Source organism: Mytilus californianus, unplaced genomic scaffold (genome assembly GCF_021869535.1).
Source record: "Mytilus californianus isolate M0D057914Y unplaced genomic scaffold, xbMytCali1.0.p SCAF_58, whole genome shotgun sequence".
In the NCBI taxonomy this organism is placed as follows: domain Eukaryota; kingdom Metazoa; phylum Mollusca; class Bivalvia; order Mytilida; family Mytilidae; genus Mytilus; species Mytilus californianus.
Genome location: NW_026262710.1, coordinates 85,314 through 100,067, shown reverse-complemented (window position 1 = coordinate 100,067; position 14,754 = coordinate 85,314). Strand labels below are relative to the sequence as shown.

The window sequence follows — 14,754 nt, the reverse complement described above, 5'->3', positions numbered from 1 at the left end:
AAATAGAATGCAACGGCGGTGCAATATATTTTTATTCACGAATATCGTTGAGAAAAACAGACCAGTAGTCTTAAAATGAAACGACAAAATAAGCTGAAAATTAAAAGAATGAACGAAGGGATGATTGATTGATTGATAAATTGATTATTTTTCCTTGACATCCGATTGCAAATATTGCATACGTGTTTAGGACGAATACAAGTCAACAATGAATTCTATGTGTTACAGTATCGTAATGTGGCCGTTGTTTTATAATTGTTTGTATTGTTTGTGTATTTTAAAGCGAGATTGTCGGGCAACTCGTGACATTATTTGCTTTGATTAACCTTTGCTAGACATTATCTATAATTTGTTTATATGATCCCGTAGCTGTGTTTTTCGGTGCATATATGTAGCTACTACTAGCAGAAAAACATCCGAGAAAAACTGATACTATATGGCCCCCCAAACTTGTTGTATGATAAGAGTTTGATCCATGCTGAAGGCCTTTATTTTTCAGGAGATGATAAACAGAGAAAAAAACCTATTCGTTTGGTTTTTGGTTTTTTTAGCGAGCAGTCTTTAAACTCAAAGATAAATACGCAATATCCTTTCTTTTTCATTATATTAACATATATGTATTTTGTAAATGGTGTTGGGTGGAGGCCAACAAAGTTAACATGACTGTGTTTATAATCCATATTATTATGTTCAACTGCAGGGATGGTCCGTGTTCAGAGTATGAAATATGAAAATGGATATCAGGAATCGCCAAACATTACGAGCAGTACAACAGATAAAATAAAGCAACAATACCCGACTCCTCCAAAATAATTGATCCACAAACTAGGAAAAACAACAATGAACAACAAATCTTCCAGATAGCCTGACTTGGCACAGACACAAAACGTGGTCGGTTAGTTTAACGTGCGCACGACCCCCCCCCCCCCCCCCCCCCCCCTTTTTTTTGCCTACGTAGACAGGCAAAGAATGAATTGTGCGATTATCGCATGTCGTAAAGTTAAAGCACACAATTAAAAACCTGCTAGTGAAGCTCCTAACAAGATGGCCACTCACTTCAACAAGTAAATAAAAAACGGCACCAAATTTCGAAAAAATTATCAATATGAGCTCGATAGTACGGGGAGCTATCTTAGGTTGATATAGCTGTACGCTGGGTACTGCTTTAGAAAATAAAAATTAAGAAACAACACTTCTTACAGATATCATAAAGTATCACATAAAGATGAATTGAAATCTGCAGTATTTATTAGAGGTTAGTAAGTATTTGAAATCGTCAGGCCATCGACGGAAAGAACCATTTTTAATGAATATATAAGTCTACCACGCCTATAATCATTGCCGTTGACAAGTTTAAAGAAATTTCCAGAGTTAAAATATATAATTGGTTTTTATTTTCGTCTATTAACGAAATTTCTATACAAGGTAAGAGACAAATACTGTATTATATTAGTTTGTGGAGGGAAACATTAAGTTTACAGACAAGATTCTGGTACCATTTAAAAAATCAATTCCTGAGTTTTCAAATGTGTATAATATTTGTCAGAACTTCTATTTCCCATTTCTGAAATTTTTCCATAAAAGAAGATTCATAACAGAAAAGAAAATGTTCGGCAGTTAGAGTTGCACATTAGTTTCCATAGGAATCCAATAATTTGACGATATAAAAACTTGCCATAACGAACAAAAATATTGTTAAGCAAGATATTTGTTCTTGCTGTCTCCGCAAGGACTATTGGCGATTGAGATAATAACCAATTCACTCAAACGATTCTTTCTTTCGATGTTTTTACGAATTTATCGCGAAGTAACCTATACATGACTGCTGAAACTGCGTTATATTTAAGTTTGCACATTCCATTCATATCCGCGTAGTTACCTCCGTCTACCAGTGTTCTTAATTGTAAATTCTAGATGCTTTTTTTGTGTTGTAGTAATGATTACCTATAAAATTAATCTGTCAAGTGTGAGATTGTACAAGAACATGAAAAGTGTGTTGAGAATATATTTTGCATAATCTTCTGAATTACTATACCAATATTTTGTGTACTGTTATTTTTGTACAACAATACAGTTTTACTCCCACCTTACATCTAGCAGGGGGTTCTTTTTCTTCCTGACAAAATATATGCAGGCGTACATTAACGGCAGTATTATACTTTTTCCTCAAAGTCCCTGGATCACAAAATGTTTGGTGTCGATAAAAATATATCGTGGAAACATTTTAACTACATAAAAAAATTAGCAACGAACCCCATCAATAACCTGGGGTTAACTCAGGTGCTACGGATCCGGAAGGGTAAAATTTCCAGCTCCATATGTGACACTCGTTGTGCTGATCAAATAAAGTACAAATTTGGTGATAAGTCTCAGTCAGGGAGGTCACAATCGTAGAAAAGGGGATGGATACCACAATTTGGAACATATCCGCGGTCATCTGTGACATACGATTTTTTTAGAATACACATCTGATTCCCATCGTCACTATAGATGGTAATTTCATCGGAACTCTGAAGCTTTTGACAGCAAATAAAATAAATATTGATAATATGGAAAGAAGTCCCGTGAAGCATTTGGTAGACCCAGCAATATATGTGAGTAATGACACTTAAGTAATTAAGCTATCCAGTACAACGAAAACGATCAAATTGTTCTTCTTGTTGGGACTTTATCTTTTTGTAAGTGTCGTCAAAGTACATGTTGAGTTTCCAAGTGAATCGTCAATACCTTATTCCTTTTTCAAACATTTTATGTAATGTGATATACAAACAAAAACAATTTTGTTGTGGACTTTGTCTGCGGTGATTACAAGATGTGTTAATATGCCCATTTAGTTTTTCATTATTTGCTTCAATGACTTCTCATCCCAACATATTCGAAAAGTGTATCTACGTCTTTTTTCATGTTTAGCCCATTGCCTGGCATAATCCTCGACGGATATAATTCATGATAGGCTTGAGAACATCTACTGGATAAAAGAATTTTTTTTTTTTTTGGAAAGAAAAAAAGAATTTAATGTGCATTACGACATTGGTAGAGCCAAAGTATGACCGAAAAAGTTGTGGGCAAGAATGTATCCATATGCTAAGTAAGAGACGGAAACAATCTTATATCACATGTCAAATGTCAATAGTTCAATATGTTCCACTTAAAATGAAAACTTAAGTGCATTAAAAATGGTAATAAACAGTTACTGTACTTTGATTTGTACAATGTACAAAAAGATCTTGCTACAAATCAACAAATCATCGATTACTAAAATTTTCAAATATGAATATCTTACATGTAACAGTGTTTGTTGTTTGTTGTTCGGGCCAACGGAGCTATGGTAAATTATGTGGGTAACGTATTTTAACTTTTTTGTCCACTTTAAGTCTAAAGATGTCATAGTTCTAAAAAAAAAAGAATATTGAGAGATTTCTTGATATATATAAAACCAACCAAAAAATATCCCCATCAGAATAAGGTGAAGACACAGATTTGAAAAAAAAAATTAAAAGTAGTCATTTTTGCAGAAAACAGAAATCTAAACTTTGTTTTACTTTAATTATAATGATTTTTTTTTATAGTTTTTTTTATGATTATTCCACCAAATACTTTTTCAAATGTCTAATAATAATCATTTGATAATTAACATAAGTTTAAATGATCTTTTTAAACTTTTAATTGTTTCAACAAAAATCCATATGTCATGTTCATACAAATATCCGTAAATGTAGTCTTTTGAAGTTAACAGCCAGTCACTTGCGTGCGTCGGGTGCTCCGAAAGATTCAGCTCAATGTTAATACCTAAGATATATTCAGAAACTCTTAGATACCAGTATCTTGCTATAATGAGGCTTTAATGTTGTCGCGAAGTTAAACATCGACTGAAACTTGCAAATTCGATACAGTAGGTGAAGTCATCTCGTAGTTAGTTATGAAAATACACCGTTACACTATCGCAATGTCCGCATTTGGAAATCGACGTTCACAAATGAAACAAATATTGTTCTTTTTATTAAACTAATACTTTAAATAATTAATGCACTACTATTTTTCGGATTCTATTACTGGTTGCCTGACTTTAAGTTGAAAGATCGACATTTGTTCGAATTTCCTTATTCTAATATATTGCTGTATAATACTTGTTATCTTTTGCTTCTTTATCAACTTTAACTAACACCTTGAAAACTATCTGTTTAAGACAGTCGCTTGTTGATTTTTTAATATTTTTACTCTGGCCGAAACAAGTAAGACACTTTTCAATGTTTTCCCCATACGTGTGATTTTGGTACCAGTTATTTGAAACTTTATAATCATGTACAGTACTGTAAAAGAGTTGGGATTACCATCATGTTAAGCAGCTTCAATTCCGCAAATAACTTATCGTTTCGTGTCATTGTTTTGTTCTGGTTGTGCAGTTTTATTCTTCTCATGAAGCTTAGATTTTTATAAGAAGTAATAGGAATCCGCTTTGCCAAACATTTTAGTTCTGTCGGGAAAAAAATATAGCTGAGAGACTTGCTGAAATCGTCAGACGACATCTTATTGGAGTTTTTATCCTGTAATGACGACTTTTTTTCATTTTTTTTTACGTTTTTGCCTTATATCTTAAAAATTATAATAGAAAAGTAGAAACTTAAATTAGCAAAAATTATTAGCAAGACAAGATCTACAATTATAATAATATAGAAGAAAGTCGTCTGATGACTCCTTATTAGAGTTTTTGCATTTTAATAACGATTTTTACAAATTCGCTTGCTTTTTTGTCGTATATCTCAAAGATTATAATAGATAGAGAGAACATAAATTAGCAAAACTTATCAGCAAGCCAAGATCTACTATTAAGTCAAGTCAATATGAAGGAAAGTATCTGAAGACTCCTTATTGGAGTTTTTGCCCTTTAATGACGATTTGTTTTACCCTATTTTGTGTTTTGGGCAAGCATTATTAAAGAAGATCGATAGACTTATTAGAGAGAAATTGTGAACAGTAAAAAATATTAATCCGGTTATCGGTTATCAGATGCACCGATCATTATTTGGTCATTTCACCCATATATTTATGTCCAGAACCAATTTGCGCCAATTACAATTTTGAAAAGGTATCAGTTGCGCCACTCTCTAGTTTTCTGATGGTATCAATTGCGCCAATAAATGGAATCAAATTGCGCAACAATTCCCTGAATATTTTTCTAACTATATTATACATGTAACCAAGGATTTAATTTGGTATAGTTAATAGCAAATAATTGATGTAACATTTCTATAATTAGCCTATCGACTTTAGATTAAACAGAACAATTATCAAAATTGAGAAAACTCACCAATAAATAAATTGTTCTGTACAGTAATAGAATAGTTTTTCACATGTAACGATGTGTTATATATTGTTCAAGAAAATAGAGTCTGATAGAGAGAAACCTATCATCGTTGTAGAAGATCAAACGTTCTGTCAGGCGTTTATTAAGAAAAATGGAGAAATAAGATAAAGATGTAGAGTGAAGTCTTGTTGTGCTTGGCTATTTACAGATGAATCTTGTACAGTTTTTTTGAGTAGGGTATTAGTCCATATAAATGAAAATAATTCTCAGAAAATAGAAAGACAAATTTTGAGAACAGCATGCAAACGAAAAGCAATTGAAATGTTATCTAATATTTCCTTTAAGGGTGCATTCTTCAAGTTCTAAATCAAAATTAAGTTTGAAAAAATAAAAATAATGAAATCTGAAACGAGATGATATTCTCATTCTTGTTTATAAATAATAAGGTTAAAACAAGAGTTTCAAACACGCCAGAATGTAAAAGGTGTATACGACCTACTCCTTTTCACGCATACGTCGATAATTTATTTCAAGATACCTTGCTAGAGGCAGAAATCCAGACCATGGATGCATCTATATGATAGTCATCTTTTCGAAGAATTCATCAAATGAAATTTATGAGGATGCATCTTCAAGAAAAAAATCATTACTCTTTACTAAATCAGTTAACTTTAATTTTCACTTCTTGTGTTTAAATATAATGATGCATGGGTTCTATGAAGAGTCTGTATAAATGTATGTGTAATTTAACGTCATTCCTCACAAATTGCTTTCATGATATGCTTGATGTTTAACTTAAACAAATATGTCTGAAAAAGGACATGTACTTTGATTGCAGTTTTGAAAAGTAAGATGGTCCTGGTTTTTTGCAAAATTGACTACTTTTAATTTGTCCTTTTCTTTAAATCTGTGTCTTCACCTTATTCTGATAAGGATAGTGTTTGGTAGTCTTTATATTTCTCAAGAAATCTCTTATTGATATCAAGGGGATATTATATTTTCTTGTTTGTGCGTCCGTCCGTTCGTCCGTCCCGTTCCAAATATAAAACTTTTAAAATTATATACATGTACCAAATTAGAGTTTGACCCGGATCAAGTGCTTCACTGAGAATGGAAATGTGAAAAATGTTAGGGACAAGGTGTCTTATGTCCACATTTTCTTGTTTCAAATGTACATGTATGTGTATCTTATATATCCATAACAGCTTCGGTGGTCTTGTGGTAGCGTGCTCGCCTCGACAGTAAAGCTTGAATTTTATTTCTCGTGAGGTAAATGATTTGCATGAGTCTTGGCAGTTAAAGCCTCGACATGATTAAAAGGCAGCAATGCCTATAGGGAATGGGAAATGGAAAATCAGAATCGCAAAATAGTTTTCAGCATTTACAAATGCACGACAAAATCGAATTTTAAGCATGTTTGATGATTTGATTGTTGTTGCCTCAGACGAATTTCAACTGCGACTGAAAAAGGACAGCATGTTACTGTTAGACAGGGACAGACGTTTTGTCTAGAGGTAATGATTGCACTTTCCCAACATCAAATTGAATGTCCCCATTCTGACTGGACGTGTTTGTGTATTATACATCCTTTACAACCAAACAGATGACACTTTAAGCATTGGTAATACTGTTGAATAATGTATTGTATAGAGTACATACTGATAAACCCGCAACGTTAAATGAATATTCCAACCCCTGGAAGGGTGAGTTTACGTGACCACAGTTACTCTTGATTGATCACACTGGCACACATATCCTGTCCTTGGAAAATCCAGATTTGTGGAGTTTTATCATGGAATAAAAGTAGTTTCCAGTGCGCATTACATCAATACATTGCAATGAACTGCTGGCCAAACGTTTAATTCTCAGTATTCAATTACAGACAGGTTCTGGTTAAAACAAAAATAGCTGACAGAATTTCATGTTTGGCCTCCTCTAAAATGCTTTTGTACAAATTTAGTGATATAAAAGTTTAAGATCCACTTTATCTTGTAACTTAATATGTTATGGGGTTTTTGACAAGATGCATGTATTATAATAATTGGGAGAACTATGAAGTCTGGCTCATATTAATCAAGGTACGTATCAGTAGGAAGAGGCGCACAGTTTGTCCCAGGTATGACAAGTGTCTTTTAAAAACCACCAAAAGTAACAACATCCCACTGATACTTATCTTTTAGCGTTGCGCAAAGTCGTGATCTTCTATACTGCAATGGAAATAAAAACATTGTAAAGGAAAAAAATGCATGCCGTTTTGACTGAATTGCGCATAAAAAAATCTCATTACCTTTTTTCTTCTTCTTTTCTTTCGTATGACACATGCACTTCAATGATTTATGCAGTAGAACATATTTGGTGACCACTTATAATTGATGGTCAATAAAATAGATAAAATACTATAAACTAATGTACTGCAAGGGAGATAAAAATATATTGCCTGGAAATGTCTTTTGTACTTGGGACTCGAATAGCATTTTAAACTGTTATTCCCGTTTAACAAAATAACTACGAACAATCCTTAATCGAGGACACCTGCTAAAATACAATCTATATATGGACGTTTGTTTATCTATACATTTCTTATAAATCGAAAATATTTTATTTAGAAATTAAATGGAAGCGATAGTTTTATCTCAGTTTTGAACTTTTCTGAAAAACACTGATTTCGACATTTCTGAAATTGCAAGAAAAAGATCCTTCTAAAAAATCTGTTTCCACAAAAATTTAGATAAATAGATATATAGATAATAAAAGAAAAAACGTCGAATGAAGAAAAAAATAAACATGTAAAATAAAAAAATAATGAAGCGTTCATCTGCAAAGTATATTGAAAAATAATTGTCATAATAAAACCCATGAACGATAACTCGATCGTATGATTGGTAATGGATACGTTTATGTTTATACGTGATCTTTAAAAGTCAGTGAAAATTAAGTCGGGAATCTGGATAACCACGTGATAAATAAGAATGCAAGATATCTATCATTTTTCATCATTTTAAACCTATTTGATTAATGAAATTTCCAATGTATGATTTTAAAAGTGTTGGAATACTTTGTTTATTATACTTGAGCTACTTGTTAAACAAAATACGAATGTTGGCAATAACCGTTCCCGTTAGGTGCGTACGTCGAGTTACATACGTATGTCATGTTATTGAAAATCTCTAATATTATTACCTATATGATACACAAATTGCATTTACATTCATAATAGCAATAAACAAAGCTACCTACGCGGCGAAATGTATCTTTATTACTTTTTAGGGGAAAATCCAATGTTTACATTTTGTCATTGTAATTGTTCGTCACTCAGAAACACAAAAGACAAAATCACGTATTAACTTTTAAAAAGCTTCTCGGTATGACGACGTTACGAACTGTGTAAATGGTTGGAAAAAAAACATTGCCTATCATTTGATTGTTTATTAATTAATGGCTTCCAACAATTTGTTTTTAGTTTTTATTCCAGAGAAGATTGTTGTGCTTATTACTTTAAAAGAGATGGGGACTGTGAAGGTAAACATCTATGGGATTCATTTTTATCTATTGGTATCAAGGAACTATGTTATAGACAATTCGCATTGAAGAAGCCTTCAAAAGAGATCAATTTACATATCTGCGTTTTATCAATAGTTTGTACCATCTTTTTTTATTTTTATCATTGCACTAAGAAGTGTTGCTCGACTTATGGCCGATATTATTTAGTTAATAAATTTTTGCTAGTTTTACTTCCAGTGGCAAACATTGCATGCATAATCAGGACGAGAAGTAATCAACAATCATTCTGATAGGTAGGTTTTGCAAATGGATTGATCTGGGCTAGTAAAGTTTTGAAATTCGCTCTGCTATATTTAAAAATGGGTGTTTCTTGGATACGGACAATAACAATCATCTCGCAATAGCTCAATTATGGACACCTCAGAGGGTTTTATAAAGGGTTTGTTAACGTAAAGAGAGCTTGACACTCACCACATAGAAGGCATTGGATTCAACATTCACAATCTGACCAGACGTGGCTTCGAATTTATACATTCCGTACAGCCAAATGGACGCCCTATTTAGCGTCGGTTCTTCTGCTGGAATGGAGTAGTCAAGTTGACAATGCTTCTGTAATTTGAGCAGTCGAACTGTAGGGTTTACTTACATTATTTAACGTCTAGTTTACAGTCAACGAATAATTCTTACGAAGACGTTAGGTCTTTATGAAATACGATAAGTATATAATTTATAAAATGTATGTATTAAATGTGCATAACACGAATTTTGTTTAAGGTGGATTGCAAAATTATTCCTAAATCAGATAAAAAAAAATTGAAAAATAATGTTTTCACCGGTATCCGACGCCTTTTATTAAACGACAACAAGCGCATTTATTTGTCACTAAAAATCCTTTCTGTCAGTTAATGAAAATTGTTTGGCAAAATGTGAATGAACTGCGTTTGTAATGTTGAGAGTCAAACAAATTTAGTGTCAACAAAAGGTAGCAAAATAATCTTTATTCAGAAAATGGAAATTCAATATAATACAATCAATTGAACATGTGTATAAAAATACAATAAACTTCACAGACGGCTACTTGAAAATCACACCTAAGGGTGATCGCTTTGGAATCAATAGGGTATTGACTGTTGTAGTTCTGATTTCTTACAAGCACTTCTGTTGAAGGTCTTTGAATGCAGTATATTTTCTTTCCAAATCAGACATTGTTTATTCCAAAAAGCCTTTACATAAGCTTTCTGACGATGCAGCTGATTTAAAAGTCAAATAAACTTTGACTGGTAAGTCTTCACTTTTGGTCTACAAAAAGGCCGTATGAAATTTCCCTATTTGGATAACCTGTGATGATTTTATTTTTATTCAAAATTTGAATGGTACCTTTTTTTTGACCGTTATTCATACTGTAAAAGTTCATCTCGGAAGATAAATGTTCATAAGAGAAATCTTCATCAATGTATCTCCTTCTGTAGCCCCGTTTTGGCAGTCGCTTTGTCACGGTGTAATTGTTGGAACAAAATCGCTTGATTCTGAAAAGGCTGGCTATACGAAAATAATTTAACTCAGTACCGTTTAGGATGACAAACTCTTTGGTTAAAAATATTGGTGTCTTTTGGGTTTCATTATATTTCAGTTGACATGATTCATTTCTTAGACTGCGTAGTTTCGCAATTTACCTTGGAGTTCAGTATTTTCGTTAATACATTTTTTATACATGTTCAGTGATAACATTGTATAACAGTTTTTCGGGTTATCCACTCTAGGAGATATACTAATGTCTTTAATGTTGTTACATATTTGATCGTTTGTTAAAACATGTATTTACATATTTGTTTACGTATAATTTTTAACAGAATGCCCAACTGGAACTGTAAGGTTAAGTGGTGATGATGAAGACTTTTGTAGACCATGTCCGGGCGGATTTCATGGATATAAATGCTTAAATTTATGCAAATGTTCAAAGCATGAAAGGTTTGTAAAAAGTCATTTTTTGGCAAATAAACAATACTCAAGATTTTCATTAGTATATGAAAAGCAGTTCAAACTTTGAACTTGTTTTCATGTTATATAAAACAATAGTGTACTTAGAGAATTATGAGCAGTTTGAATGAAATACTAGTATAGATGTTTGGTGGCGATTGGCACATCTTTGATAGTTATTGTAAATCCTAATATTGACAATGACATTCTGAGATTGGCTTATTGCATCGTGACTTAGTCTTTTATACTAATGTTAATACTCATGTTGGTGTCCACAGTTTTCTAGTCGGTTGTTGCGTTGATGACTCAATGGCGTACCCCATATCTCTGTTTATTCATATCACTAACAATAGTTCGATGTATGTTGCTCTTATTAGCCTTTATTCAACAAAGATATACAAATTCCAACTGTTTATTATTTTAGGTGTGAATCATCACAAGGATGTATCTCAAAAGGAGGCAATGGTGAGTAACATCAGAAGCAACGTATTATATGTTTGATTAAACTTTCGGCCATAATGAATGATATCATATTGCTATAAATTCCAACTCAGTGCGTTGTATGGAATTACATAGAATGAAAACCAATATAGCGAATAGATTAATTGTCCGTTGACAGTAATAACATAAACGGTAACAATTTTACTGCACCAGATGCACTTTTCGACAATGTCAGCGTCTTTAGTAATTCCCGAGTCCAAAACATTTTAAAATCCAAAACCTAAAACAAACGTTAAAGAGCTGCTAAAATAAAAAGGGCCTAAAGTGCATCCGAATTTCGTTAAACTTATAAAAACAATGCAAGAAATTTGTAGTTTTTCATCCTTTTCGGGTAATCACTTTTATATTCGATTTTAGTTTTGTAATGTTCTCCATTACTGCATATAATTATAGTTGATAAATATGGATATAGTCCATGTGCGCTGAAACGGCGTATAACACTCATCCATCGATAAATCAGATCTGACAGGACGTGGTTGAGTATAGATACATGTAACATAGCCAAAAGGACAATCACTCAGCACTGGCCTTACTGGCTGACAGGAGATGTCCAGGTGACAATTTTTCCATAATCTACTCGACTATTGTGGTCTTTTAAATAATATGTAAATAAAAACAGTTTTAAAATTGAATAACGTTAATAACACAATCATAGAAGCGACCCGATCTAAATTTATTGAAAAGACTTAAAACTTGTATTTAGGATTTTTGGGTTATTGCGTCCACAAAAGTTTAACTCTTTATTTTTCTCGCATTGTTGCTTAAATAGAGGTAGATTTGGAAAACATCTATAAAGTTTATGACTATCATTAAAGCTTTTAAGAGGATCTTTTTTTTCTCTGTGAATATATTTTGTTTCGGATATTCCAATTGATATGAAGAAAAATTAATGGCTATTAGTTTCTAACAATATGTGATATGATATTATGCATGTCTCTTGGTTGATATTGAGACTTAGAGAAGCAGCTAGAACTTTTCAAATCGATTAGTTAACTTTGAAATAAGTTATCATAGTGAACTTATTTCGACTTTTCCTCTATGTTTATCCACTGCACCGTTCACCTCTAGATATTCATTCTCCGATACTTCTCTCATTGTTTAATGAAAATAAGAAGATGTGGTATGATTGCCATCTGAGATGAGGATGTAAACAACTATAGGTTATATTACGACCTTCAACAATGCGCAAAACTCAAACTCTATAGTAAGCTATTATACTTTCTTACTAGAATGTCCCGGCATCACAAAGTATGAAACAATTCAAGCCAGAAAACCAATGATAAAACAGCTTTTGCTTAAAACAACAATCACTGAAAACAAACTCCTGACTTGGGAAAAGCACATAAATATTTTATATTCCCTTTTATTGGTTTCAATAATACTAAATGTTATCTTTTTAGCATAAGATTTATTTTGGTATCGAACGTACGTTATGAAAAATATTCTTTATAAACATTACCTCAATTGGGTTGTTGCCGCTGCTTATGGACGGTCAATCCCCGTCTGCACCATTCGCTTCAATAAAAGACGGATTAAAATAATTATTTGATTGAGTTTATGTTACTGTGTTTTTTATTGTTTTTTTTTCATTTTCTTATTCTTCAAATACATTAGAAGATAATGATTTCAGTTGGTAGTGAACATACCACAAACAAAAGAAGTATACAGTCAACGACAAATTATATGAAATTGAAAGGTTAAAAAGACAATGGTACATTATCAGTCTGTCGTGTTTAAAAAAAACGGGTTTAGATTTCACTGAAATATGAAATCTTTGAGAGGTAAGTGCATTTTAAATGCATGTGTGTTGATTTGAATGAAACTGGCTACTTGGGTTTTCATGTAAAAAGGAAGCTTTAAATATTTTATTTTAAAAAAGGATATGCTAAGATTATCAACATTCATAATAGTTCGTACTGTAGAGTTATCTTTTTTACATCAAATACTTATTTCATACAATTTTCTGTTTTATTGAATGATGAGGCTTTTCTAACTAATCAAAGAATAGTCTTTCCTCTGAATAATCCTAACAACAGTGGTGAGTTCAAATCCAAATTTCAAAATGAAACTGGATGGTATATTATACTTTGTATCACAATTTTGTTAAAATCATGATATAACCAATATTTTTGCAGTGTAAGAATAAAAACCATGTCATTTTTTATACAAGTATTCAAACAGCGCTGTACAGTAAAAATCATAACCTTTAACAACAAGTAAATAAAACCAATGAACCATTGGTTACTTTATATGATTTAAAAAAAATATATTCTTAAATAATTTTTGTTTCCTTACTCATACGCATTTAAGTAAAAATAATAATTAAAAGTTTATAACAATAATTTTCTTTTTCTAGGGACCACATTCTTATATAAAGAAATGTTGATTATTACAATACCGTGTGTTGTAGTATCGTTAGTCATTGCTATGATCACAAAACGTGCACATCATCACTGTAAAAGATTTGAAGTGAGCAGTGTCGCTGAAAACAGCCAAACTCTGCACGTTGGAGCCAATTAAACAGGAATTGATAATGACATTGAAGTATCCGAAAATAAAACAGATTTTTCTGCAAAAGATTCTTGGTCTTCGTTTGACAGTATAATATCAGAATCTGACGGCTGTCTTCCCGTAGAAACCGGAGTAATTCAAAGCTGTAATAACTCAATTCAGGACATTTATCAAAATTAAGTTCAAGACATTGAATCGATGATCTGAAGACTTTATTGTGTGGAACCAGATTAAGAACTTAAATAAAGGATTTAAAAATAAATTCTATAGGATTTTTTGTTGATTAAAATGATGAATGTATATATATTTGTAAAGAGAGGGGTAACAACTTATAATACAATGGAGTCAGTTGCCTGTCCCCTACCCTGATAATAACAAACAAAAATAAAACCCTAAAGACTAACAAAAATATTGCTTTATGTTTTGAAATAGCTTTAGTCAGGAGCCTGTAATTCAGTGGTTGTCGTTTGTTGTTGTATATCATATTTGTTTTTCGTTCATTGTTTTGTACATAAATCAGGCCATTAGTTTTCTCGTTTGAATTGTTTTACAATTGTCATTTTAGGGCCTTTTATAGCTGATTATGCGGTATGGGTTTTACTCATTGTTGAAGGCCTTACGGTGACCTATAGTTGTTAATTTCTGTGTAATTTGGTCACTTGTGGAGAGTTGTCTCATTGGCAATCATACCACATCTTCTTATTTTTAAACTAAACAAAAATTACAATTACAAAACATGTTATAACTTTTCAAGAATTACAAAAAGAGGGGCGAATGATACCAAAGGGACATTCAAACTCATCAGTCGAAAACAAACCGACAATAGCCATAGCAAAAACGAAAAACGACGAAAAGACAAACAACGGTACACAAAACACATCAAGCTAATCCTGTTCCACATATGACACCCGTCGTATTGCTCATGTAAGTCATGTGATTACACACTACGATCACAGTTA

The 14,754-nt window shown here is 32.1% G+C and overlaps 1 protein-coding gene across 1 annotated transcript; it reads left to right on the top strand.

The window, feature by feature from the left end:
- The first annotated feature begins 3,225 nt into the window (after window positions 1-3,225).
- Window positions 3,226-14,126, top strand: LOC127704128 (protein draper-like). The gene is made up of 5 exons (XM_052208021.1): window positions 3,226-3,341; window positions 8,778-8,824; window positions 10,657-10,774; window positions 11,208-11,248; window positions 12,915-14,126. The coding sequence occupies exons 1-5, from the start codon at window positions 3,271-3,273 to the stop codon at window positions 12,983-12,985; spliced, it is 348 nt and encodes a 115-aa protein (XP_052063981.1). The 5' UTR covers window positions 3,226-3,270; the 3' UTR covers window positions 12,986-14,126.
- Window positions 14,127-14,754: the final 628 nt, after the last annotated feature.

Excerpts from the sequence above, each read along its gene's own strand:
- LOC127704128 (XM_052208021.1), top strand. The coding sequence starts at position 3,271 with ATGAATATCTTACATGTAACAGTGTTTGTTGTTTGTTGTTCGGGCCAA. Across the intron at positions 8,825-10,656 it reads AAGAGATGGGGACTGTGAAG|AATGCCCAACTGGAACTGTA; the intron begins GTAAACATCTAT and ends AATTTTTAACAG. Across the intron at positions 10,775-11,207 it reads AAATGTTCAAAGCATGAAAG|GTGTGAATCATCACAAGGAT; the intron begins GTTTGTAAAAAG and ends TTATTATTTTAG.